This window comes from Coregonus clupeaformis, chromosome 12, assembly GCF_020615455.1.
Source record: "Coregonus clupeaformis isolate EN_2021a chromosome 12, ASM2061545v1, whole genome shotgun sequence".
NCBI classification, from domain to species: Eukaryota; Metazoa; Chordata; class Actinopteri; order Salmoniformes; family Salmonidae; genus Coregonus; species Coregonus clupeaformis.
Genome location: NC_059203.1, coordinates 10,955,177 through 10,980,018, shown reverse-complemented (window position 1 = coordinate 10,980,018; position 24,842 = coordinate 10,955,177). Strand labels below are relative to the sequence as shown.

General features: G+C 39.5%; 1 protein-coding gene across 4 annotated transcripts in view; it reads right to left on the bottom strand.

Annotated features, from left to right (window-relative positions):
- LOC121577725 (ephrin type-B receptor 2) overlaps nucleotides 1–21,224 on the bottom strand; it is a 168,844-nt gene extending 147,620 nt beyond the window's left edge. For all 4 annotated transcript variants that reach the window (XM_041891551.2, XM_041891548.2, XM_041891552.2 and 1 more), the window contains exon 1: nucleotides 21,064–21,224. In XM_041891551.2, the coding sequence (XP_041747485.1) occupies nucleotides 21,064–21,115 (52 nt within the window). In that variant the 5' untranslated portion in view covers nucleotides 21,116–21,224. The remainder of the gene's footprint in view (nucleotides 1–21,063) is intronic.
- Nucleotides 21,225–24,842: the final 3,618 nt, after the last annotated feature.

The window sequence follows — 24,842 nt, the reverse complement described above, 5'->3', positions numbered from 1 at the left end:
TGCTTTCCAAACAAAACATTTGATTATTGTTTGCAGAGAGTCCCCCTGTTCCCAGACCTGAGTCTTGTATATACAATCTGCCTTGAGTCGACTGGTTGGGACTGAGGCTAATGGCCCTGATGGAGAAGGAGTGAGAGGGGAGAGAGATGGAGAGAGAGAGGGGGAGAAGGGAGAGAGAGGCATGGGAGGAGTAAAGAGATTTAACCCCTGTCAGATAGTTTTGACCAACATGGAGGACAGGGTTAATTTACTCAGGGAACGCATGCGTTCACCAGCTCCATCATCCACACAAAGACCTATGTACTTACACGAGCAGAGAGCCTCCCTGTACAGATGGCCTTCCTTGAAAATCACATTAGACTCCTACTCACCCGTGTAAACTGCTGTTGGCAGTGGCTGCAGGGCCCGCCAAGCCGCCCACGTTTACAGTTATAAATGAGCAACGGCATTGCTGTTATCAACTTTGACTGGATTAGAATGATAAAACTTCAGTCAGAGGACTGCGGAGAGAATAATCCTCTGTGCATTCTCTGTCAAAGGTGTATGGTGCTGACAGAAGAGAGCACAGCTATAAGCAACACTTCTTACCCATCGCCGAGCCCTGATCACAACAGTCGTTAAGCCCCATATAAAGGTGACTGTGGCTTGTCGCTATGGAGACTAGTGTTGTCACGATACCAGAATTTTGACTTGACACCGATGCCAGGTTTAGTATCACAATAGTCAATACATCACGATACTCGATAACAAAGCGATACCAAAGTGATAAAACAATACCACGGCAAAAAAAGAAGGCATATTAGCCAAAGTCACAGAATGGATCCAGACAGATAAACTCAGCTACTGCTCTGTTCAATAGTTGGGCACGTTTTGAGTTCAATATCATTACATTTTAATTGTTTTACATCAATTTTACACAGATACAGCCATATATGCATTAATTAATCAATTATACAATCATACAATCAATTTGACTTTGTTTTTACCAATCTAACTACATAATGGTCATAATTTATTTGAATGGTAAATCTCTATTGATAAACTGGGTAAATCAAGATGTAGCATAGGCCTATCTACAATATAGGTGAATGCATATTCAATAGGTGTGTGCATGCATTGAGTTATTGAGCTTGTTTTGGCTGATTTTATGGGGCTACAGATGACAAACAATCTGTTTCCCTTCCATTTGGGATTTGTTTTATTGTACTGATCAACTAAATGTGCATAGAAGAGCTTCTTTTATAAAAAATTAAAAAATGTGCGCTGTCTCTTTAACCAGTAATGATGTCATTTAGGAGGCAGTCAGTTCACTGAGGCTAATAATAATAATAGGATCATCTTTGAGATAGAGTGAGAGAGAGACCGAATAAGTGAATGAATCAAGTTGTTGGTGGCAATCAGCTTTGAAATCAGCATATTTTGCGTTATGGTTTGCAAACAAAATACTAGGGTAGTGAACTGATGTTAGCTTAAGCTTTTAGCAAGCAAGGAAAGTTACCCTACAAAGCTGGAAGCTACCGGTATTTTATTCCAGTGTAAAGTGTTCTAGCCATTGTTTTACGAACAATAATTAACAGTTTCAACATTTCTACATGCCGTGTCACATTATTCAAGACTGTGTTAACTTCTGTGCAGCATGAGTGGGGAGCTAACATGATGCAGCCCAGACTCCCAGTGCAGGCTAGCAATGAGCAATTGGAGCAGGCACGGTGCTCAATAAGGGGTCGGCTGCGCTGATAGACAGGCTTGATCCGTGAGACACATTTGACAAAAGTACAGAAAGTTAAAGAAATTCTAGTATCGAACCATTATTCATTTTCTATCGAAGAAGTACAGAAGTTTCGGTACACCGTGCAACCCTAATGGAGACCTACCGCAACGCTGATTTTGTCTGTAATTAAACAGAGTAAAACAAATGCAAATAAACCAAATAGAGATTCCCTAATATAGTAATTTCCTCTTGAAATTATATGAATGAGCAGGGAACCCTTAGGCACTATTCATCCACTATACAAGAAGCTTATTGGAAAATTAAACCTAGTGCCTGGGTCTCGTTTGAAACTGATTAGAAGAAGAATAGGAGGAAGAACCTGTTGAATCTGTTTTCTTTTCATTTATAAATGGGCAGTAGGCTACACCTGGTACAGAATCCAGACATCACTATCATTATAGAACTAGCTACAGTGGGGGAAAAAAGTATTTAGTCAGCCACCAATTGTGCAAGTTCTCTCACTTAAAAAGATGAGAGAGGCCTGTAATTTTCATCATAGGTACACGTCAACTATGACAGACAAAATGAAAAAAAAAAATCCAGAAAATCACATTGTAGGATTTTTAATGAGTTTATTTGCAAATTATGGTGGAAAATAAGTATTTGGTCAATAACAAAAGTTTCTCAATACTTTGTTATATACCCTTTGTTGGCAATGACACAGGTCAAACGTTTTCTGTAAGTCTTCACAAGGTTTTCACACACTGTTGCTGGTATTTTGGCCCATTCCTCCATGCAGATCTCCTCTAGAGCAGTGATGTTTTGGGGCTGTCGCTGGGCAACACGGACTTTCAACTCCCTCCAAAGATTTTCTATGGGGTTGAGATCTGGAGACTGGCTAGGCCACTCCAGGACCTTGAAATGCTTCTTACGAAGCCACTCCTTCGTTGCCCGGACGGTGTGTTTGGGATCATTGTCATGCTGAAAGACCCAGCCACGTTTCATCATCAATGCCCTTGCTGATGGAAGGAGGTTTTCACTCAAAATCTCACGATGCATGGCCCCATTCATTCTTTCCTTTACACGGATCAGTCGTCCTGGTCCCTTTGCAGAAAAACAGCCCCAAAGCATGATGTTTCCACCCCCATGCTTCACAGTAGGTATGGTGTTCTTTGGTTGCAACTCAGCATTCTTTGTCCTCCAAACACGATGAGTTGAGTTTTTACCAAAAAGTTATATTTTGGTTTCATCTGACCATATGACATTCTCCCAATCCTCTTCTGGATCATCCAAATGCACTCTAGCAAACTTCAGACGGGCCTGGACATGTACTGGCTTAAGCAGGGGGACGCGTCTCGCACTGCAGGATTTTAGTCCCTGGCGGCGTAGTGTGTTACTGATGGTAGGCTTTGTTACTTTGGTCCCAGCTCTCTGCAGGTCATTCACTAGGTCCCCCCGTGTGGTTCTGGGATTTTTGCTCACCGTTCTTGTGATAATTTTGACCCCACGGGGTGAGATCTTGCGTGGAGCCCCAGATCGAGGGAGATTATCAGTGGTCTTGTATGTCTTCCATTTCCTAATAATTGTTCCCACAGTTGATTTCTTCAAACCAAGCTGCTTACCTATTGCAGATTCAGTCTTCCCAGCCTGGTGCAGGTCTACAATTTTGTTTCTGGTGTCCTTTGACAGCTCTTTGGTCTTGGCCATAGTGGAGTTTGGAGTGTGACTGTTTGAGGTTGTGGACAGGTGTCTTTTATACTGATAACAAGTTCAAACAGGTGCCATTAATACAGGTAACGATACAGGTGGGCGAGCGGTTTGCTGATGGCAACGTTGTGAACAGAGTGCCCCATGGTGGCAGTGGGGTTATGATATGTGCAGGCATAAGCTACGGACAATGAACACAATTGCATTTTATCAATGGCAATTTGAATGCACAGAGATGGCATGGCATTGCTACTAGCTAGCGGGCTAACCAAACACACCAGACGACAGGTTTTAGGGTGTCCTCCCACGCTTCCCAGAAGGAGTTTGGCTTTAGTGATGAAATGTTACTTCCTTATGTTATAAAATAAAATTTACCAAGAGAAATATGAGTATTCATGTTCTGAATTATTCAGTGGGGTCTTTCTCTAAAATATCATTAACATTATATCCCAAAAGTTGAGTTTCGTAACCTAATACATCAGATAATAAGCACCGAGCTCTGTTGACATAGCGGTGCAGGTTTCTCATAACAACTTTTGAGGATTATACATTTTGTGGTCGTCATCTTCAAAGTTGTTTCCACGGGTCCGGTATACCAATCATTAGCATTACACGAGCTGAATTAAATGTAAAAGGCTTTGAAAAGAACTAAAATATGAAAATACTACATGTCATGTCTCAAAATGTATATCCATCGTACGTCTATATTGTTTTATGTCCTGCGGATTCGAGAAGAAAGATGATGAGTTTAATGGGAAATTGAGCCTGTCAGCTAGCCAGTAGCCTTAATTCTTGCACAGAAACCAGCCTAGCTGACGCGATGCAATTTTCCAGATTTTTTACCTCCATTGATTTAGACACACAAATTCTGGCCATCCTACAAGGGTAAAAACTCCAATAACTTTTGAACTGAGTATGATAGAGACACGAGGTTTGGACCATTGTTTTTCTTAGAGGGTTATCTACACAATTCTACCCATTGGTCAAAATATGTGTTTTTTATTTTACACCCTACAGGTTTGATAGGATGAAGCTAGCTAGCCAGCTTTCAATACGACCTGGCTAACTAAAATCCCTGCTAGCTCACTTTCGAAGGCTGAATGTGCTCATAAATGTTTATTGTGTAGTGCAAAAATACATGAGGGATCCAACTATGTTGGTAATTCGTGTCATGTCTGACTACTGCAGTATTGCTTGTCCATATGCTAGCTAACAGCAACAAACCCGGACAAGCTAAACGTGAACGCATCCAGGAGATTAACTTCTCATTACTTAACTAATGTTAACTATATTATAGCTATAAAGCATAATGTTTACTGTTAATGTTTTTAAATAACATGATATATTTAAAAAAACTGTATACAGTATATTCTGATTAAAAATATAAACTAGTCATTATCTGGCGTGACCACCATTTGCCTCATGCAGCGCAACACATCTCCTTCACATAGAGTTGATCAGGCTGTTGATTGTGCCCTGTGGAATGTTGTCCCATTCCTCTTCAATGGCTGTGCGCAGTTGCTGGATATTGGCGGGAAATGGAACACGCTGTCGTACACATAGATCCAGAGCATCCCAAACATGCTCAATGGGTGACATGTCTGGTGAGTATGCAGCCCATGGAAGAACTGGAACATTTTCAGCTTCCAAGAATTGTGTACAGATCCTTGCGACATGGGGCTGTGCATTATCATGCTGAAACATGAGATGACGGCAGCAGATGAATGGCGCAACAATGGGTGACCTTTTCACTGTACCTCTGTACATACAAATTATCAGCGATAAAATGCAATTGTGTTCATATGCTTGCCCATACCATAACCCCACCGCCACCATGGGGCACTCTGTTCACAACATTGACATCAGCAAACCGCTTGCCCACACGACGCCATACATCTGCAGTTGTGAGGCCGTTTGGACGTACTGCCAAATTCTCTAAAATGACGTTGGAGGAGACTTATGGTAGAGAAATGAACATTCAACTCTCTGGCAACAGCTCTGGTGGACATTCCTGCAGTCAGCATGCCAATTGCACGCTCCCTAAAAACTTGAGACATCTGTGGCATTGTGTTGTGCGACAAAAGTGCACATTTTTGTGGCCTTTTATTGTCCCCAGCACAAGGTGCACCTGTGTAATGATCATGCTGTTTAATCAGCTTCTTTATATGCCACACCTGTCAGGTGGATGGATTATCTTGGCAAAGGAGAAATGCTCACTAACAGGGATATAAACAAATTTGCGCACACATTTTGAGAGAAATAAGCTTTTTGTGCATATGGAAAATTTCTGGGATCTTTAATTTCAGCTCATGAAACATGGGACCAACAATTTACATGTTGCGTTTATATTTTTGTTCAGTGTACGTTATATGCATAGTCTGAGTAAGTTCTTTGGCAGCAAGCGAAGCTTTTTTAGCTCTAATATTTAGCTACCTAGCTAGCTAGCATTGCAAATGTTAGCTTAGCTAACAAGCTAGCATCAAGTGTAGGCAATAGAAAAATGACCATAAAAACAGCTCTAGCGTAGTTTAGAAGAAAGACTGGCGTTTATTTTAGATTGAACATTGCATCCACCCTCTCAGAGTAAATCCCTGAGGAGAACTTCCCCCTTCTGGTCTTAAACTCCCTGGCAGGGGGGTCGGATGCTCCCCCCTTTCACCACCCTCCCTCCTCTGCATCTCTCCCTCACACACACACACATAGAGGAGGGACTGAGGTTAGAGCTGGAGTTGGAGCTGGATCTGGAGCTAGAGGTTGGACTATAGCTGGTGGAGGCAGAGGGGGACTGTCATCCTACACCTGTAAGCCCCACTGCATGCAGCGTTTCCTACAGTAAATCACAGCCGATGCACTTCTGCCAATAGTATCTGAATATACTATTAAGCAATTTTTTCCTTTACAGAACCTCCATATTTTCTGTAGTTTTGTACTGCTCTCACTACTAACCTAACACTAATAGGATGCATAAGAGCTTACCTTTATCACGGGTAGGGATGCTTGCTGACAGCACATTAACCAGCTCACTCACTCTGAGATAGCCTGACTAACTCTTCAGTCTTCAGACAGCTGTACACTGGCTTTGACACACGTTCAAGTGTGAGAAAAGCACACCACTCAACCCACACATCTGGCCCTGCATGCTGCCTTTAAACTGAGCACATATGTTTCCCTTTGGCCACAGGCGCAATCATGTCTGCCTGACAACTGAGCAAAAGCCCTTAAACCGTTTGGCACTGATGAAGTCCTAATGCAAAACAGAGTGACAGGTAATGCTTTTCTCTGGGGTGAGATTTCCACCCCACTTCTAAGCTATTCATATTTCACATTTGCATGAGGATGACAGGTGGAGGAAGAAAATACTGTTTCAAGGAGAGTGAAACTGCTGTTTTCACTGAACAGACTTGGGACAGAAGGAGAGAAAGATGGCAGCCAACGTGCTGTTTTGAAGTGTAGATCCTTGTGTTCTGAGAGTGGGCCATTGAGAAGTGCCCTTCAGCTAGCCAACATGAGTGGGACACCAGAAGAGTTTTATACACTCCTTTTGTCGAATGAAGGATTAGATGTTGTGATTCTCATCATTCTCTAAAACTTACCACAATTGGGCAATGAAAACCTACAAACCCATATCTTCATCTTTCTTCTCTCCTTGAGTGAAACGCAGTATCTCAGATTCAAATGGAAACTTGAGTCAGAGTGCCGGTTACAGGGCACGTAGTACTTTCCCAACAAGTTCCAACCTTGATTTATCCAGTTTTCTGAAAACCTTCCTTTTGAAAACATTCCAAGAACTCCAGTGTGATGTTCCAGGAAAGTTGAATTACTAGTAAATTAATGAACACAATTCCTTTGTCATTGTCAGAACATTTCTGGACATCAGGGTTAACTAAAAGTGTTCAATAATGTTATCATCCAGCCAAATGACAACCTGATCAAAAGCTCCCTTATGTTCAGGACATTTTTTTTCAACTGGGTTACTGAAATGTTTTAGCCGCAAGACTAGACTTCTTGAAATCATTATGAGGTTTGTAAGACCAGTAATGATTACATACAGTATGTCTTAAAGTGTAACATGTTGCTTAATAAATCAGGCATACTCTCATTTAAGCGTGGCTGCTGATGGAGAATCTAGTTGTACAGCTGCCTACTGCATGCATGTCCAACATACACATTATTTCAATAAAATCCTGAAGAGTTTGCAGCCAAAAAGGCTTTGGCATCAATTAGACAAATACATTAGGAACATGATCCATTAACTTTGTTGATCTTGGAAATATACACTGTTTTGTGTAAGCTGTAGTCATAGCTGAAGCTGAATAACAGACACCACTAGACTACTTCATACCAGGTACATTTTAACCTTGACACTGTTGTATCAATACTGTATTTAGCAAGTTGCCATAGTACTGTACATGGGATGTCAAGACACTTCACATAACTGACATGTCTAATCTAATCCATATGAGGCTGTTTTACTACATAGGCTAAGTGGCATATATGGCTGTGTAGACAACGTTTTTAAATTAGCTTTTCCAAAGAGGCTTTGAATATCTATGTCAAATGTCTCATGTCCCCGATCACTGAGAGTGCTAACCTTTAACCAGCTCAAATCCTCAATCTGATACTCTCAATCGAGCCGCAGAATCATTATTGTCAAGTCTATTCAGTAACGTCAACATTCAGAAGAGTCTGGGGAAAGCTAAGTCGACAACTAAGTGGGCTGCTGAATCAGCCATATTCCCAGTCTATATGTTGGTGACGTTCTCACCATGCAAGTAATTATGGTATGTATGTCGTTCAATATTTCATGAGTCTCTCCATTTGCTATTCAACTACGCAACAGTGGTTCCTCAGATCTACAGCTCAGACTCACACTAGACTGCAATTACACGCAATTACACTGCATGGATAAAACAACATATAAATTCCTGCAACGATGTTTAGATAATTTATATAACTGCATTTACATATCTACTAAAATAAAACAAAATGTGTTGTCAGAGAGAGAGAGATAGGGAGAGGAAGAGAGAGAGAGAGAGAGAGAGAGCGAGAGCGAGAGAGAGATAGAGAGAGAGAGAGAGAGAGAGAGAGAGAGAGAGAGAGAGAGAGAGAGAGAGAGAGAGAGAGAGAGAGAGAGAGAGAGAGAGAGAGAGAGAGAGAGAGAGAGGGACTGTGTGTATGTACTTATTTAAGGTCATTACAAAATGGGCATTGAAACTGGCAGTCTATCGCACAAATTGACAGATTCAGGGCCTGTTCGTCATGGTTTTTAAAAGCTTTCTGTGAAGACATATCCAACAACAATCCACTTCAACAGTATGTTTGTAGACTGAGGCAGAAATCTTTCTTGGATCTGAAATAAACAAAACATACAACCAAGCATCATTGCAAAGTCTCAAATGATGTAGATGGTATTCACATTTGGTGAAAGATATATTTTTTAATTGAGTCACTCACTATTCAGTGCGTGGGGAGTGTGGTGACTAACCAACCGGTGAAAGTTAGGTGACAAAATATGAGATAAAAGAGCAGCTTTGCCCCAGCCTTGTGTTCACACCTCCTAGTCTAATCCTGCTCCAGGCCTCTTGATTTCCATGCTAATGCCATAATGCCCCAAAAGCATTGTATAGACACAGGCTGCAGGTGTTGAGTTAGTCATAAGGAGAGTGTGTGAGTGTAAGAGCGTATGTGTATATTTGTGAGCATGAAAATAGGCGTGTTGAGTTTGTGCAAATGCCAGAAGTTTGTCTGTCCACAGGAAAACCACCATAAGATTTAGAATGTCTATTTTTAAAAGGAGGACAGCTTACCATAAACACCAAGACCAAAAGGAAAGCACTTTTGCATAATCTACTGGTTTGTACGTTTATGTTGTGGGCAGCAATGCTAAGTCACATGACAATAAAGTATTCAACCATGCTTTTCCATACTCCCTGAGGCGAGGCATCATACTGTAATAAAGTGAAGTAACATTCTGAGGTAACACTATATAGAAAACAGTTGAATATGTCCAGCGAGTTGTGCTGCTGCCGGAGTAAGGGTTTAAGCCTGGTACTCTCTGAGTCTCCACTCATTGCTCTTACTTGACAGCAGGGTTGTGTTCAGCCAGGGGTGGGAGGAGAGAGGGGGAGAAGGAGCTATAATGCTACCTATATGCCATCAGTCGCCGCGGTGGCAGGTACGGAGGGGGTTTAGCCAACCCCCCTGACATGGGGGCCGTGCGGGGACGGGGATGCAGGTCTAATCCCAAACATGTTTTTTCAATCACTCCAAGAGGCAGGCTTCTAACAGCAAGTCCATCAAGGGACTCATACAGTCACCAATGGCTTGTGAAAAAAGTGACTTGAATTGTGAACATTTACTGTTTGGGTAGAGGCAAGGTTAAACTATTTACAGTAAGCTTTACATATGCAGGACTCTTGGTAGTGAAGCTCTGTTGAGACATGAGAAAACAATATAATTATTATAGTAAAAAAATATAAATTTAAAAAAGCATATTTGTAAGGAGATATTAGCTCCACGTGTGTATGCTACGAAATTGATAAACATACCGATTCCCTGACGGGATTTGAAGAGAAAAAATTAAATACACTGTCAGTGTTAGTCAGATGTATGCGAGTGCTCTGTAAATAGCACAATGATATGTCTCTAGGGTACAGAGTTATGCAGTACTTACACAAAACAAAATTAAAACCAGTTGTTTCCTGTTTGTATGATATCCTTTTTTTAATAAAAGCTTTCTGCAAGAGTTGTTCCCTTGTCATTCGGTCCACAACTCAACACGTAAGAGCCATGGCTATTGTTATCTTAAAAAGGTCTGATGGATGGTGAGTATAAGGGGTGCGAACGACAAAGAGATATAAATGTCAGCTTGCCTTATCTGCAGATAAAAAGTCATTTGGTCCACATGAATAATAACATTCTACACATTTAACCATATCATATGACTTATTCATTTCATTTAACGCTCTCAGCTGGATCTCTGCATTGATTTCACAGCCACAGCAGGTCTCCTGAGATTCTCTATGGATTTTCCAGCTGCCCTTCCAAATGATCCACCGTGATTACTATCTGAAACATTGTGCCTGAGGAACGTATGGAAAATAGTCGTCACTCCTCAAATCCCTATTTTGTGCTCCTGTTTCGGTGAGCTGTGTTACCTCATGGCTACAATGATCCCTAGACATGGTTTCATCAAGCTCAGTGTTTGGCTTCTCTCAAAACGTGACGTGGGTTTTAGGGGTAGTGTTTCCTACAGCGTAGAAATTATGGTAAATAACAATGAATAGAGGGTTGGAACAAGTGCAAGACATTAATATACTGCCTCAGTGGGAGGCATTACAACTGCACGTCTGACAGATCCTGCTGACTATCGGCTCCATCCTGAACCTGCTTACTGAGAGGTGATTATGCAAATGCACATGTGCTTACTCTGTCGAATGGAGTGTTTATCATACAAGCTATTAAAAGAGAAATTGTAATGAGCCCTCATTGATGTTACTCCTTATAATGTTGCTAGGGGTTAAATCTTTGCTAAGCTTGTGCTATTGATTAGGGCTCTAAGCCTTTGCAGATTGATGAGGGAGCTTCATATGGGGTTGTCTGGAGCAGTCTGAGAATTCTAAAGGAGGTGATTACCTCGTCTCAACCCACAATAATGACTCCCATTTCTGATTGTGTTAAATATATGAGAATTATTGGTAATTGCAGATCAAACTCAGCTATTCCTATCAATATGAATAGCTTTGCAGTAATAAATACAGGGGGAAAGAATAACAGTAATATTGAGCGAGAGAGAGAGATAGAGAGAGAGACACATATTTCCCTCATATTACACAGACCTACAAAGAATTCGAAAACAAACCCAATTTTGATAAACTCCCATATCTATTGGCTGAAATACCACAGTGTCCCTTCACAGCAGCAATATTTGTGACCTGTTGCACACAAGAAAAGGGCAACCAGTTTAGAACAAACACCATTGTAAAAACAACCCATATTTATGTTTATTTATTTTCCCTTTTGTACTTTAACTATTTTCACATAATATGACATTTTGGAAGTTTTGTGAGTGTAATGTTTACTGTATTTTTATTTATCTAAACTTGGTTATTTCACTTTTGTTTATTATCTATTTCACTTGCTTTGGCAATGTAAACATATGTTTCCCATGTCAATAAAGCCCTTAAATTGAATTGAATTGAGATAGAGAGAGATAGAGAGAGAGAGAGAGAGAGAGAGAGAGAGAGAGAGAGAGAGAGAGAGAGAGAGAGAGAGAGAGAGAGAGAGAGAGAGAGAGAGAGAGAGAGAGAGAGAGAAAGAGAAAGAGAGAGAGAGATTGTTGTAGAATTGATAGACTGAGTCTCTCTTTAAGCTCCGATATGTCTGACTGTTTTCCTTCATGGAAGAAAAACTACAATCTTAAATCCTCAAAGCAAAACTGCCATAAAGTCCGTCACACCCCACCTGCCACCCCTAGGTAATGGGAAAACCCTTGTGTGCATACCAGGGCTAAATCTATGCAGAAAATTAGCCCCTCTGGCCTGGGACAGTCCTGAGTAATTGGAATACAGCCGATTAACTGCTAAGAAGAAGTGCAGTTACCACTCTGTCCATTTTAGCACTTTATTTCTCTCCTCCTGGCCACTCTCGTCTATTACTACTCCACGTTATCAAAATGGCCCCTGCTTCTTTAACTGTCTACAGTACAACACGCCTCTGTGGCCACATCTAACACCGTGTAATTTCAGCCAAGAGCTAGGTTGATACCCCTGATGTTACAGTACCTTTGACCAATCTGACTGTCTGAACTGTAGCTACTCTAGAGCCCTTTGAGAATCTGAGAGGTTTTACAATTGATTTATGCTGTATCTGAATTAATCTGGGAACAACAAAAGATTAGCTCCTGCTCTCTGAATGCAGTCAACTCACAGCCACGGGCCAAATCAGTTCATTATCTACGTTAATTCCCTTTGCACTCGGCTAATGCAATTAGATACCAACAAAAACCTCCCGTATCACACTTAATAAAGGTTTTATAATAATGTGCTATCTTTTTCTGCCTTTTAAATGTCATGTCCTCAGATTAGCTATTTATAATATTACAGGTATTTGATTCAGAAAAATCAACAATTATTGCATGACCATAGGGGGTAGTTATCATGTGTGGTACATATGTAAATATTGAGCATTAGGTAGAGTTGTTGAGTCTTCACAATAGACCTACATGTACAGTTGAAACTAGAGTGCTGATCCCACGAGAAGGCAATGACCCACAGTACATCTGCTCTACTGTTTACACCATTACACATTGGTGCTCAACCTCCCTGTACATTAACTAAAGACAAGCATCATCTGTTACAGGACACCAGGTCCTTCCCAGCTAACACTAATCAGATAAAACTCAGTCAGCTCGCTGGAAATCACATCAGGGTGCTCTGTCTGTACCAGAGAATGAGACGGATAGGTCTGTTCTGGCTGGACAGGAGTAGAGGAGGACCTTTGTCTGTGTGTCTGCATATTGGCGCGGAGCAGAGCAGAACGAGCAGCTCACCGTGGCCAGCCAGCCAGCGAGGGCGAGGGCAGGGGGGAGACCCAGTGTGTCAGTGTGCTTCCCTCGGCAGAGGAAAACGATGAGCCACGCTGGGCCCATTACTACCGACGGGGGCTGAAATTGGTCATGTCTGCTGCAGCTTACATAAAGGCTGGAGTGCCCAGTCCCCACTGAGGGAGGCGTCACTCTGCTGATATGGCGACCGCTGGAGAGATAGCGGGGACAGAGAGAGAGGGGTGAGAGAGAGAGAGACAGTGAGAGAGAGAGAAAGAAAGAGAAAAACAGAGATATAGAAAAAGAGAAAGAGACCTAGAGAAAGAGACATAGAGAAAGAGACATAGAGAGAAAGAGACATAGAGAGAAGGAGACATAGAGAGAAACAAAAGGCAGATGTCATGTGGGTCCAGAGACGTTGATAGATGGGATGTGCAGCACAGCAGAGGCAACGGTTCAGGTGGAAAAGGCTTCACTTTGTGATGCAGATGACAACGCAATCAGCCTTTCTTTGTCTCCGCCGATAGGTTTTGCTGGGCTTGTGTTCTGTGGGCCCGTTCAGCGAAGCAGTGGCACTGTACCTGGGGTGTGTATGGAGAGCAGCTCGGAGACCAGGTCTGACCTCTCTTAGGGTATGCTCCTCCTCACTTGGCTTGACACCAGATTTACCCTCTGAGCTCAATTCAAACTAAGGTATAGAAGCTGTGAGATTAATGTTTTCAAATATGCATAACGATGCAGGCAACAAGGAGGGTGCTCATCATCTTGAGTTTTTAATCTAGCATGTGACATGCTGGGGGTTTGTAATTTGTCAATCAAGATGTTGTGATTGAAACATTTAAGCTATATATTATCATAATCCTGAATCTAGGTTCCTGAACAATTGGTATAACAATGTTACACCTGTAAAGGTACACATTAGGTTGCTTTTGTAGTTTAAATTGAATTTATACATGTTTACAGACAGTTCAAACTGTTGTTGTTTCCTATCAGCACAAAATAACAAGATATAGCCCACGGGGATGAGGTACTGGCCAGAAACTGTGCTCTCATTGAATCAACTCCTTACCTCTGTGTAGCAACTCTAACATCATTAGCTAAACTAATTATCAACCACATTCTGTCTGACATTCAGTGTTGAGCAGTATGAAGCTTGGAAGATAGATACAATTATCATGTTGGATATAATTATATTATCTGTCTCAGAAATTTTGCAATCAATCTGACTAATGTTCAATATAAGCCCTAACAGTGCCATACAATGTTAGATTGAAAAAAGGGGCATTAGTCTTAGTGTCTAGCTTGTCTCACTTTTAGACCAAACATGTTTTCTGACCACAGGCTAAAACAATTATAGCCCTAGGGTAGAACAACACACCTATACTTTAACCACAGCTAGAAAAACAAAACCCAAGACCCATAATTCAAGTGATCCTCAGTAAAGAATACAATTTAATGTAACGCATAGGTGTTCAATTGTCCCCATTCCACAGTACCTTTAATGTTAACAAACCTGTTGGTGTTGAAATTCTACACTTAGAGCTATTCCATTGAGAAACGGATAGCATTTTCCAAACTGAGCTTATGTTGTGCACAGTTGTCCGTCCTGAGGCAAGCCATAAAAAAGCATATTGGGAATAGTTTGGGTGCCTTTGAAAATAAATGTTTCCATCTAAACAAGGTTTCATGTAAACTTAAGAAATATCAAAGTATGACTATAAATCAACAGTTGTTGCTTTTCATTATTTTGATCTAACAAAAGACTGAAATGAATGACTAGTGTTGAAACTTGTTTTAAATGGTATGTTACCAAAGGGGGCAGGCTCTTACTGACTGGCTCTTGATGAACAAATGGTGTAGTGAACATGGATGGTGAATGAGGCACGTAACAAAAGACTGCAGTTCAAAGTTTTGCCACAATGATGTCCTGCCATGTAGAGAGAACATGTTTTTGTGAAACTGGCATCCCCTCTCGACATCGGCCAACATCTCTGAGCCCCTCGGCTACCCCTGCATTAAACTCATCCTCAAGGTAACCCATGGATGTCCCCATAATGTGACACATTTTTTTTTTTCATACTGGTCCCCCGTGGGAATCGAACCCACAACCCTGGCGTTGCAAACACCATGCTCTATCAACTGAACTACATCCCTGCCGGCCATTCCCTCCCCTACCCTGGACAATTGTGCGCTGCCCATGAGTCTCCCGGTCGCGACAGAGCCTGGATTCGAACCAGGATCTCTAGTGGCACAGCTAGCACTGCGATGCAGTGCCTTAGACCACTGCGCCACTCAGGAGACAACTGACACCCTACCTCAAGTGAAACAACTGGTACCAGCACTAATTGAAATTTAGCATGCAAAGTGACAATGCCTGGGCCCTGGGCAGCATGGATTAGGTCTTGAATAGAGGCAGATTCTGTTAAAGTCTACTGTGGTTGTTGGTGTACAGATGAGCTCCCTGCACCTGCTCATTGGGTAGAATGAGAAAACACAGGATTGTGTATGGTTGCTCATTTTACCTTGATTTAATCCCATTTCAGAGCCCCCCTCTCATAGCCTTTTGTTACTATTTCAAAAACCATAACGCCTCCATGTTAGGCTAACACGTCTAGTCCCCACACAAGTACAAATGAAATGGGACTTTAGAATTTACATTTGATAGCAGGTTTACACGAATTTGGCAGACTCAAAATACACATTCTCTATTCAAACAACACACAACAAAAAGACATGTTAAGATAAAACAGAACACCATAGAATTAAATACTGAAAGCACATTGTTTTCTCTCATGTTTCCACTGTAGCCTATTGGAGGAGGCAACTGCATTATGGCCGACAGACCTCTGGGGCTGCTTCCTATCTCTAAGGGCGTTTTCACATATGAAATTCAGCACCCTGGTTCGGTTTCCTGTAGCGTTTGTGAGAATTCTACAGAATACATTTTGATTTCACAAGACCTGAAAATAACAGTTTCATGGTACGATTAGCAAGACGCACCTTCTACATGACGTTAGCAAGCTAGCTTGTTTACAAAGGGCAAAACAGTTCCACGCGATTCACACTGCCGCATCACAATACCTGGTACTCAGGATTCGCTTCAGCCAGGGTTCATTTGCGTTTCACACATGCTTTATTGTGCGGATCAGGGTAACAAACGCTCAAGGATTCGGATCATAAGGGGATATCTGAAAGCTCCCTAAGATATCGCTCTGACATTTTTACTAGATACTAACAAACAACAACTCCCTTCCTTAGATATTTCATCTGGATCTCAAGTTATTTTACAGTACCTCATCCATGGAGTCATGACTGTAAGTCGCTTTGGATAAAAGCGTCTGCTAAATGGCATATTATTTTTATTTATTATATCTCTACAACTGTGAGTTATCTAAACCCGCAAATTATTGAGGCACGAGTTAGAGAGGTGGTGGTTTATACTGTTCATTTATTGTGCAATTTTAAATGTTGTGTGAAAATTGAATTTAGATAAAAATCATGATTTCACACTGCATTAAATGGCTTCACTTTGTTACAATTATCATAAATCCACAAAAAAGCTAGTCAATAAACCGTGTTTATTCAAACTTTGGTTACTTTATTTTACAGTCCATTATTTACCCAGTCCAGAGATAGGAGAGCCAAAGGTCTAGTACAGCCAAAAGCTTTGTGTTCACTAATTAAATCAATGATTGACTAGATTTTATAATACTCTGCCCGACCTTAAATGGCATCAAGAGTGAATGGGCTTACACATACTTTCATAGTAACACCTTTTGGCAGCTCTGGTAAGATTTGTGAAATAAATGTTGTTGTTGTTGTTGTTGTTGTTGTTGTTGTTGTTGTTGTTGATGATGATGCTTTCCATAGATACACCTGGTATGAGGTAGGTAATGTACCTGCAGCTGATGCAAAGGTAAACAGAATGAGAGGATAAATACACAGGCCTGCCTGGCTCAGCTGGATAACAGGAGTTATCTTACTGAGCACCTCGATTCCATTTATCACAGCTTGCCTGAAAAAATTTACCATAGGCCTACCAAGAAGATTTCATATGGGCTTGCATTAAATCCACAATCCACAGTGTTTTAGCCCAACAGCATCCCTGTCTTTTGGTTTTGAGCTACATCACTCTCGAAATTTGACCACTCTGAAATCCATATACGAAGCTATGGATGTTAGAGCTGTAGCTGAAAGAATATCATCTGTCATTAATAGAAAGTTCACCTGCTATGTCCAAGAAACGCTAAACAACAGATAAAACATTAAACAATGTATGTTTTCCAAATACATTAAAAGATACGTTAGGGCTAAATAATTAGCCTAACATAAACATAAAAGTATAGCTATGTTATTCTCTTCGATTGCTAGGCTATACAATTACAGTACATATATATACTTATTAGCTAGCTATTAAAATGATACTTCAAAACACCCAAAAATATATGTTCTTTTTTTAAATCATGATGCAATGACCAACATTAGGGTTGATCTCAGAGATGTGCCGGAATGACTATGGGAGTACTTGGACGTTTATTTTTATAAAACCCGACAGAAGAACCTTCGCCAAAGCAACCATGTTCTGACGTCATGACATCAGAACCGTCAATACGATTGACTTCAATGTTCCTCTCTGTTGCGTGTTGTTTTTTGGATTAAGGCTGCAGTGACCTCTTTTTCAACTCTCGATTTTTCATACGTGGCCTACTCCTGCAACTTCATTGGATGATTGGCTAGGGTGATACAAAGGGTAAGATGGGGGGCCTGTGACGGGTTGGGGAAGAGACCAACCAGTCACGATACTGAAATACAATAAACATAACAATAGTGTTGCCAGCTAATATTGCTTGAGAAATATGGGTTCGGCAAGCAATAGTTTTAGCGTCAGTGAAGTTGAATAGTAATGAATTACAATTCAATTATGTAAACAGAAACATGAAAAGGAGTAACTATTAGCCTAATTGCCTCTCCAGAAACAAAACAGCCTTTTCTTCCATGCAGCCTTTGTCTGAAAGTGCAAATATTGTTTGTATTACATTGTAAATTACCAATAAATAAATTTATTCTGAAAGAGAATAGCCAAATAAATGGCTTCATTAATGACATATACTGCTTACGACACAAATAAAATAGAAAACTCTTGGTAAAATAGGCCTATTAAATGACATCATAGTATGTGTATTTGCCTGCCACATTGCACAATACAAAACAAAGGCCTGTTTTTCATTGCTGTTTCTTAATATCTTTTGCAGTCTCGTACGTCATCTAGCCACGTTTGCATTCCAGAAAGAGAAAACAGCATGCCACTCTATTCAATGCAATTGGTTGAAAGACATTGGTCTGTTATTATTTGTCATGAAGCAGCTTCTATCCTACGGTCTGTGGTTCCACCTCACTCATGACAATAGAGCCCGAAGACTGCTAAGAGAGAAGAACTACATTCTATCACTAACCTTCTAAAGGCGAACACCCATACGTTTTTCCCATTCAAACTTTATCCTTCATTTCAAGTGAAAATGTAAATGAACAACTATGATGAACAAACCCAAACCGGAACATGTATAGGAAGAGTCTGACCTTAGCTGATTTACCTCCAGTAAAATGTAGAAAACAATCCTCACTGAATTAAGATTAGCTTATATAGTAAACAAAATAATAATAGTGTAACTCCAGTAACTGAAATAATAATAATAATATCAATAATGGTAATTAATGATAACAATATAGTTAACATATAATCGAAAAAATAGCAGCTCAAGACAGGTTTATATACACATTTTTTTCTAATAATACCCCCAAAATAATATATATACTGTATATATCTCTATCTATATCTATATCTATATCTATATCATATATATATATATTTGCTAGGTCACAAAGCCATTGTTTATAATATTCAAATTATTTTATTAATTGCTTATGAGTCTGTTTCCTAGACTCTGGGTCTTGCAAACAGTGTTTCTCTTATAGGTTAAATTATTATTTTGAAATAAGGACAGAACAAAATATTTTCAAATGCACAGCATCGTCAACTACAAATTACAGTGAATGTTAAAAAATATACATATACATTTGTATTTTATGACAAGCAAAAGCACCTACTCTACTATTTTCATTGAAATAATGGAATCAGACAACTAAACAATTGTAAACATAAAAAATATTGCCTTTTACAATTATTATGTATAAATGTTCAGTGTGAAAATTCTTACGCTCATACACAGAGGCCTAAACACTACCATATAGTGGGCAGCAGGTTAGGAGCATTGGGCCAGTAACCGAAAAGGACGCTGGTTTGAATATCCGAGCCGACTAGGTGAAAAATATGTCGATGTTCCCTTGAGCATGGCACTAAACCCTAATTGCTCTTGATAAGAGCTTCGGCTAAATCACTAAAATGTAAATATTGATGTATTTTGCCAGTGGAACACGACATTGGATATGTGTATGGGCCTACCTACTCTACAACTATAATGTCAACTGGAAAGTACAAATTCCCAGGCTTATTTAGGCCTGCCTATGTAACAATTTAGGCAACATCATTTTCCAATATCCCAATTAAATGATATACTGTTTGAAATATACCAAAGTTGTATTTATCAACTCTAAAGGACTATCAAGGTTTGTGGAGCACACTTCTCTTCAAAAGCTACAATAGGCTACATGAAGATAGCCTACCAAGTGAATAAGAAGCTGATGCTAAGTACAGTAGGGTTTACCGCAGGGATCATCAACTAGATTTAGCCGCAGGTGAATTTTTTCTTGAGCAGATGGTCGGGGCCAGAACATAATTACAAAAAAATTGTTGACTGAAAATTGACTGCAAGAAGCCCAAAAGTATATAATATTTGACTAGAACATCTTCATTTCAACCCTTGTGTCTCTCTATTATACGTGGGAATACTTGGGAACATATTTCCCAAATTAAAATCACTTGGAGCTGATGTCCTGGTGTTTTCAGTCTTTTATGTCTTAACAATAAAAATAAAAATAAATACAATATATATATATATATATATATATATATATATATATATATATATATATATATATATATATATATATATATATATATATATATATATATATATATATATATATATATGTGTGGCTCAGAAAACTTTGGGTGCCAAATAAAACCACCCGCTGGCCCGCCAGTTGGGGAACCCTGGTTTACAGTATGTACATGTGTATTTGCTGGGAATGTATTTACATTGTGGTTGTTATCCTACGGTATGTAAGATGTAGGGTCTACTCATTCTAACCGGCCAACACTCATCCCTTCAAAAGCAATCACAAGACTCGTGTTCTGTGACAAATCATCACACCAAAATAGCACATTAGCTGAAATGTACATAATCAACCTACCGCCCTATTTTCAATGAAAAAGGGATAGCGCTTGGTGGTTAAACATTGGTAGGCTACTGTAGCGCTCTGCTCTCATGAAGTCTGTTCCATTGTGCCACTGAACACGCTGCTCATCATCATTCACGAGACAAGCCTGTGTGCTCCGGCCAGTGCACAGTACAATTAGATGTTTCCATGTCCAACAAAATGATTAAGTTAAACAACAGATACCTCATTAATCAAATACAGAACTGTCCATACTAGACCCAACATCTTCAGGAAATGTATCGCCCACTGACTGTTGTTGGTTGTTCATGCTGCTATTTTCAAATTGCAGACAAGAGGAAAAATCCATGCTCCATCATAATGTAGCCTAACACGTTTACTTTAGTGTTGAAGATTGAACTGTTAGAAATTATATAAACCTAGAGATGTATTGACTTGGCATGTATGAAATGACATACAGTAGCCTAATAAGCATATGGTATGTCCTTCATAACAAGCAATAACCTACGTTCGGATACCTGAGAGGAAGAGGGCATGTTCGGTGCAACCCTCATTATAGCTATTGTTAATTATTTCAGTTAAAAAATCAAAGAAGCGCCTTGCCACAATGTTGGTCCCGGAACGTTCTATGACAGAGTTGTGATTTTTGTCGTTACAACCAGTCAACCACTCAACGTGCTGTGATCAGAAACTCTATAACCCGTTCGGCAAGACGTTATTTAATGGGATTCAAACATGCTCTTACCTTCTACAGCTATAACGGTGGGTATTATCCATAAAATCCATAGAATATCCATTATTGGTTTCTTTGGACGAAAGTGTAAAAAGCCCAGACATTCAAATAAAATAAGTCCTGAAAGCCATTGACAGCGAATGCTGGCGTAGATGAGCGGACCTTCACCTTCAATAGAGTAACCCAGAAGCCATAGAAAATAACTCAAATCTGAACGAAGTTTGGGCGAAACCAAAAACAGCAGACAAAGGGGTGCCGTGTATATTACAGCATTATCCATGCTACGAAAACTGCTCCAGATCTCAAATTTATGACATGTGCATGTTAGAGATATATATGATCTAAACCCTAAAATATAGCATAAATAGCCTATGACTTTTGTTTATGCTTGTAGTTGTTGATCATGTCACGCTCTCCCCCTGCCAAAAGAAGTTCCACTATCCCTACTGTCAATCATAAAGATAGAATCGCCTAACTGCCTCATCTATGTCTGATAATCAACGATTTTAGAATCACGTGGAAGAGTGATAGTCGAGCAATAAGTTTTCTGCCTACGACTTTTATGTAGATTTTGTTGTCAGTAATGTATTTTATATTAGTGTCTTGACACTCTTGGCAGGTGACAATGAGCATGGATCAGATAATTCAACAAATCGTTTTTTTTATTTTTTCTTATTTCACCTTTATTTAACCAGGTAAGCCAGTTGAGAACAAGTTCTCATTTACAACTGCGACCTGGCCAAGATAAAGCAAAGCAGGGCGATAAAAACAACAACAACACAGAGTTACATATGGGATAAACAAAACGTACAGTCAATAACACAATAGAAAATCTATATACAGTGTCTGCAAATGTAGTAAGTTATGGAGGTAAGGCAATAAATAGGCCATAGTGAAAAATAATTACAAATATAATTTAGTATTAACACTGGAGTGATAGATGTGCAGAAGATTATGTGCAAATAGAGATACTGGAGTGCAAATTAGCAAAATAAATAACAATGTAAATAACAATATGGTGATGAGGTAGTTGGGTGGGCTAATTACAGATGGGCTGTGTACAGGTGCAGTGATCTGTAAGCTGCTCTGACAACTGATGCTTAAAGTTAGTGAGGGAGGTAAGTGTCTCCAGCTTCAGAGATTTTTGCAGTTCGTTCCAGTCATTTGCAGCAGAGAACTGGAAGGAATGGTGACCAAAGGAGGTGTTGGCTTTGGGGATGAGTAAGTGATGTTGCAGTCATTTTTTATGTTCCAGTAAATACCAATCATTGAATCATGAATTATAATTGTTTGATTAGGAGGATGTCTTCTTGATAGGAAACCCCACTATAAAAGTGTATGTCTGTTAGTTTGTGTAGTAGTAGTATTTACTCAATAATTTTGCCTTGAGTGTAATTAAGATAAGGTGTAGAAGGGCTGAGTGATATCTTTCGAAGTAATTGAAATAATAGGATGCGTGTTCAATACATGAGCCATCTATTGTACACTCTTAGAAAAAAGGGCTCCGAAAGGGTTCTTTGGCTGTCCCCATAGGAGAACCCTTTTAGGTTCCAGGTGGAAAAAGGTTTTACATGTAACCCAAAAGGAGTCTGGAACCAAAAGGGTTCTACCTGGAACCAAAAAGGTTCTTCAAAGGGTTCTCCTATGGGGACAGCCAAATAACCCTTTTTTTTCTGAGTGTACATGTGTTTGAGCCATTTGGACCAATATGGAAGAAAACATAGCCAAAATATAGCAATAGTATCAGTGATAAAAGGTACATTTAGTATAAATCCTGTCTTTCAGAAGTTGATTTCTAATGTTTTGCTCAAATCCCCTGCTGTAGATATTCCACTAAAGTAGTAGATAGCGTTAATTGCAGTAATAGATGTCCCATTCAGATTACTAGATGGAATAGTCCTATGTGCTTTTAAAATTAACTGTAAGCAACAGGGCACAGGCTTTCACTGTGCCATTTTATGGGATGCTGCTGTGTTTTTCACGAGTCATTGTGAAGGAATTGATCAAATCAACTAATTATAATTATCCACTATCTCTGGATGATATAATATAGTTGATATAAATGATGTATGATATTCATGAAATGTAATTCATGTTTTATAGATAGTAATGTTTTATAACACAAAATAATCATGAATAATGTATCATACAAATCTGTTGTGTTCTATGTGGTTACTGTAATTACAGTGGTTGTTTTCTACATATACTGTATATATTACAGTAACATAATTTATATCAACCATATTATATCCTGAGTGGCGCAGCGGTCTAAGGCACTGCATCTCAGGGCTAGAGGCGTCACTACAGACCCTGGTTCAATTCCAGGCAGTATCACAATCCGGTCCCATACGGCGGCGCACAATTGGCCCAGCGTCGTCCGGGTTTGGCCGGGGTAGGCCATCATTGTAAATAAGAATTTGTTCTTAACTGACTTGCCTAGTTAAATAAAGGTTAATTATTTTTATTTTATTTTTTAAATATCATCCAGAGATAGTGGAGAATTATCATTGGTTTATTTTATCTGTGTGTGTGTGTGTGTGTGTGTGTATATATATATATATATATATATATATATATATATATATATATATATATATATATATATATATATATATATGTGTGTGTGTGTGTGTGTGTGTGTGTGTGTGTGTGTGTGTGTTGTGTTCTATATGGTTACTGTAATTACTGAGCACAATAACATAAATGTTTTATTGAAGAACAATAGAAATGTGTTTGTAAGGCAAACATGTGAACATCAGTTTGTTATCATCATAAACATCATCACAAGCATGATGTTTTCAAACTGATTAGTGGTGTTCACTGTGCCCTAGTGCTTCCCCTCTGGTTTTTGGAGACATATACCGAAATCCCCTGAAAGTATTCAGGTATGGATATCAGGTCCTAATAAAGTGACTGACTGGTCCTGGGTATAGATTCAATCATTCAGCTCTTTTTGTTTAATAGTTCATACAATTATGTGGTGTGGTGGAATTTGGAGAATAAGCTCCTCATCCTATCTAGAAGCTACTGTGGACCGATGTTGATTAACTGCATGACCATTTTATTCAAGTCATGTATGCATGATGATTAGGCACAATTGTGTCATTCAGAGTTCACAAATCATTAAGACTGCCAACAATGGCAGTGAAACATCAAAACCTTTATAGCGTTACAGTACAGAGTTAATTGCATTTCAACTTTTGACCCTGATTGTACTATGGGCATAATATTGTCTAACATAAGTAATAGTAATGGTCTATACAGTTATAGTTGTTATACTTTAACTTAAAATCCAAAGGGTCGTCTGTGAAACCTTAGGCAACAAATATTGACTGTCAACAACAGAATTAAGTAAATATTCCCCCCCCAAAATCACAGCATTAATCTTCTTCATGCGGAACAGTATTTAGCTCAAAGTATGAATGCAGCTTGAAAACAAGCCATAATTGATCCCCCCAAGATATTAAGATCAAACTAAGCCCTGAAATTGGCACATTAGGTTGGCACATCAAAGACTAGTACTGCCATCATTGGCAACACTGCCAATTACGTTCCAACTCTGTCTTTCTATTATACAAAATCTTAAGATTTTTGGGGGGGAAATATGAATCATTTGAATATGAAAATTCTGTGCTGTAACTTCTCTCCAACTTACTGTTGTCTAAACAATTCTAAAATGTAATTGTTGGTTGGCGGAGAAATTACATCTACATTTATGTCACTCATGTGCCAAGCCACAAACTGAATTTTAGAATTTAAAACAGTATAAAACCGATTTCCTGTTTCAGCAG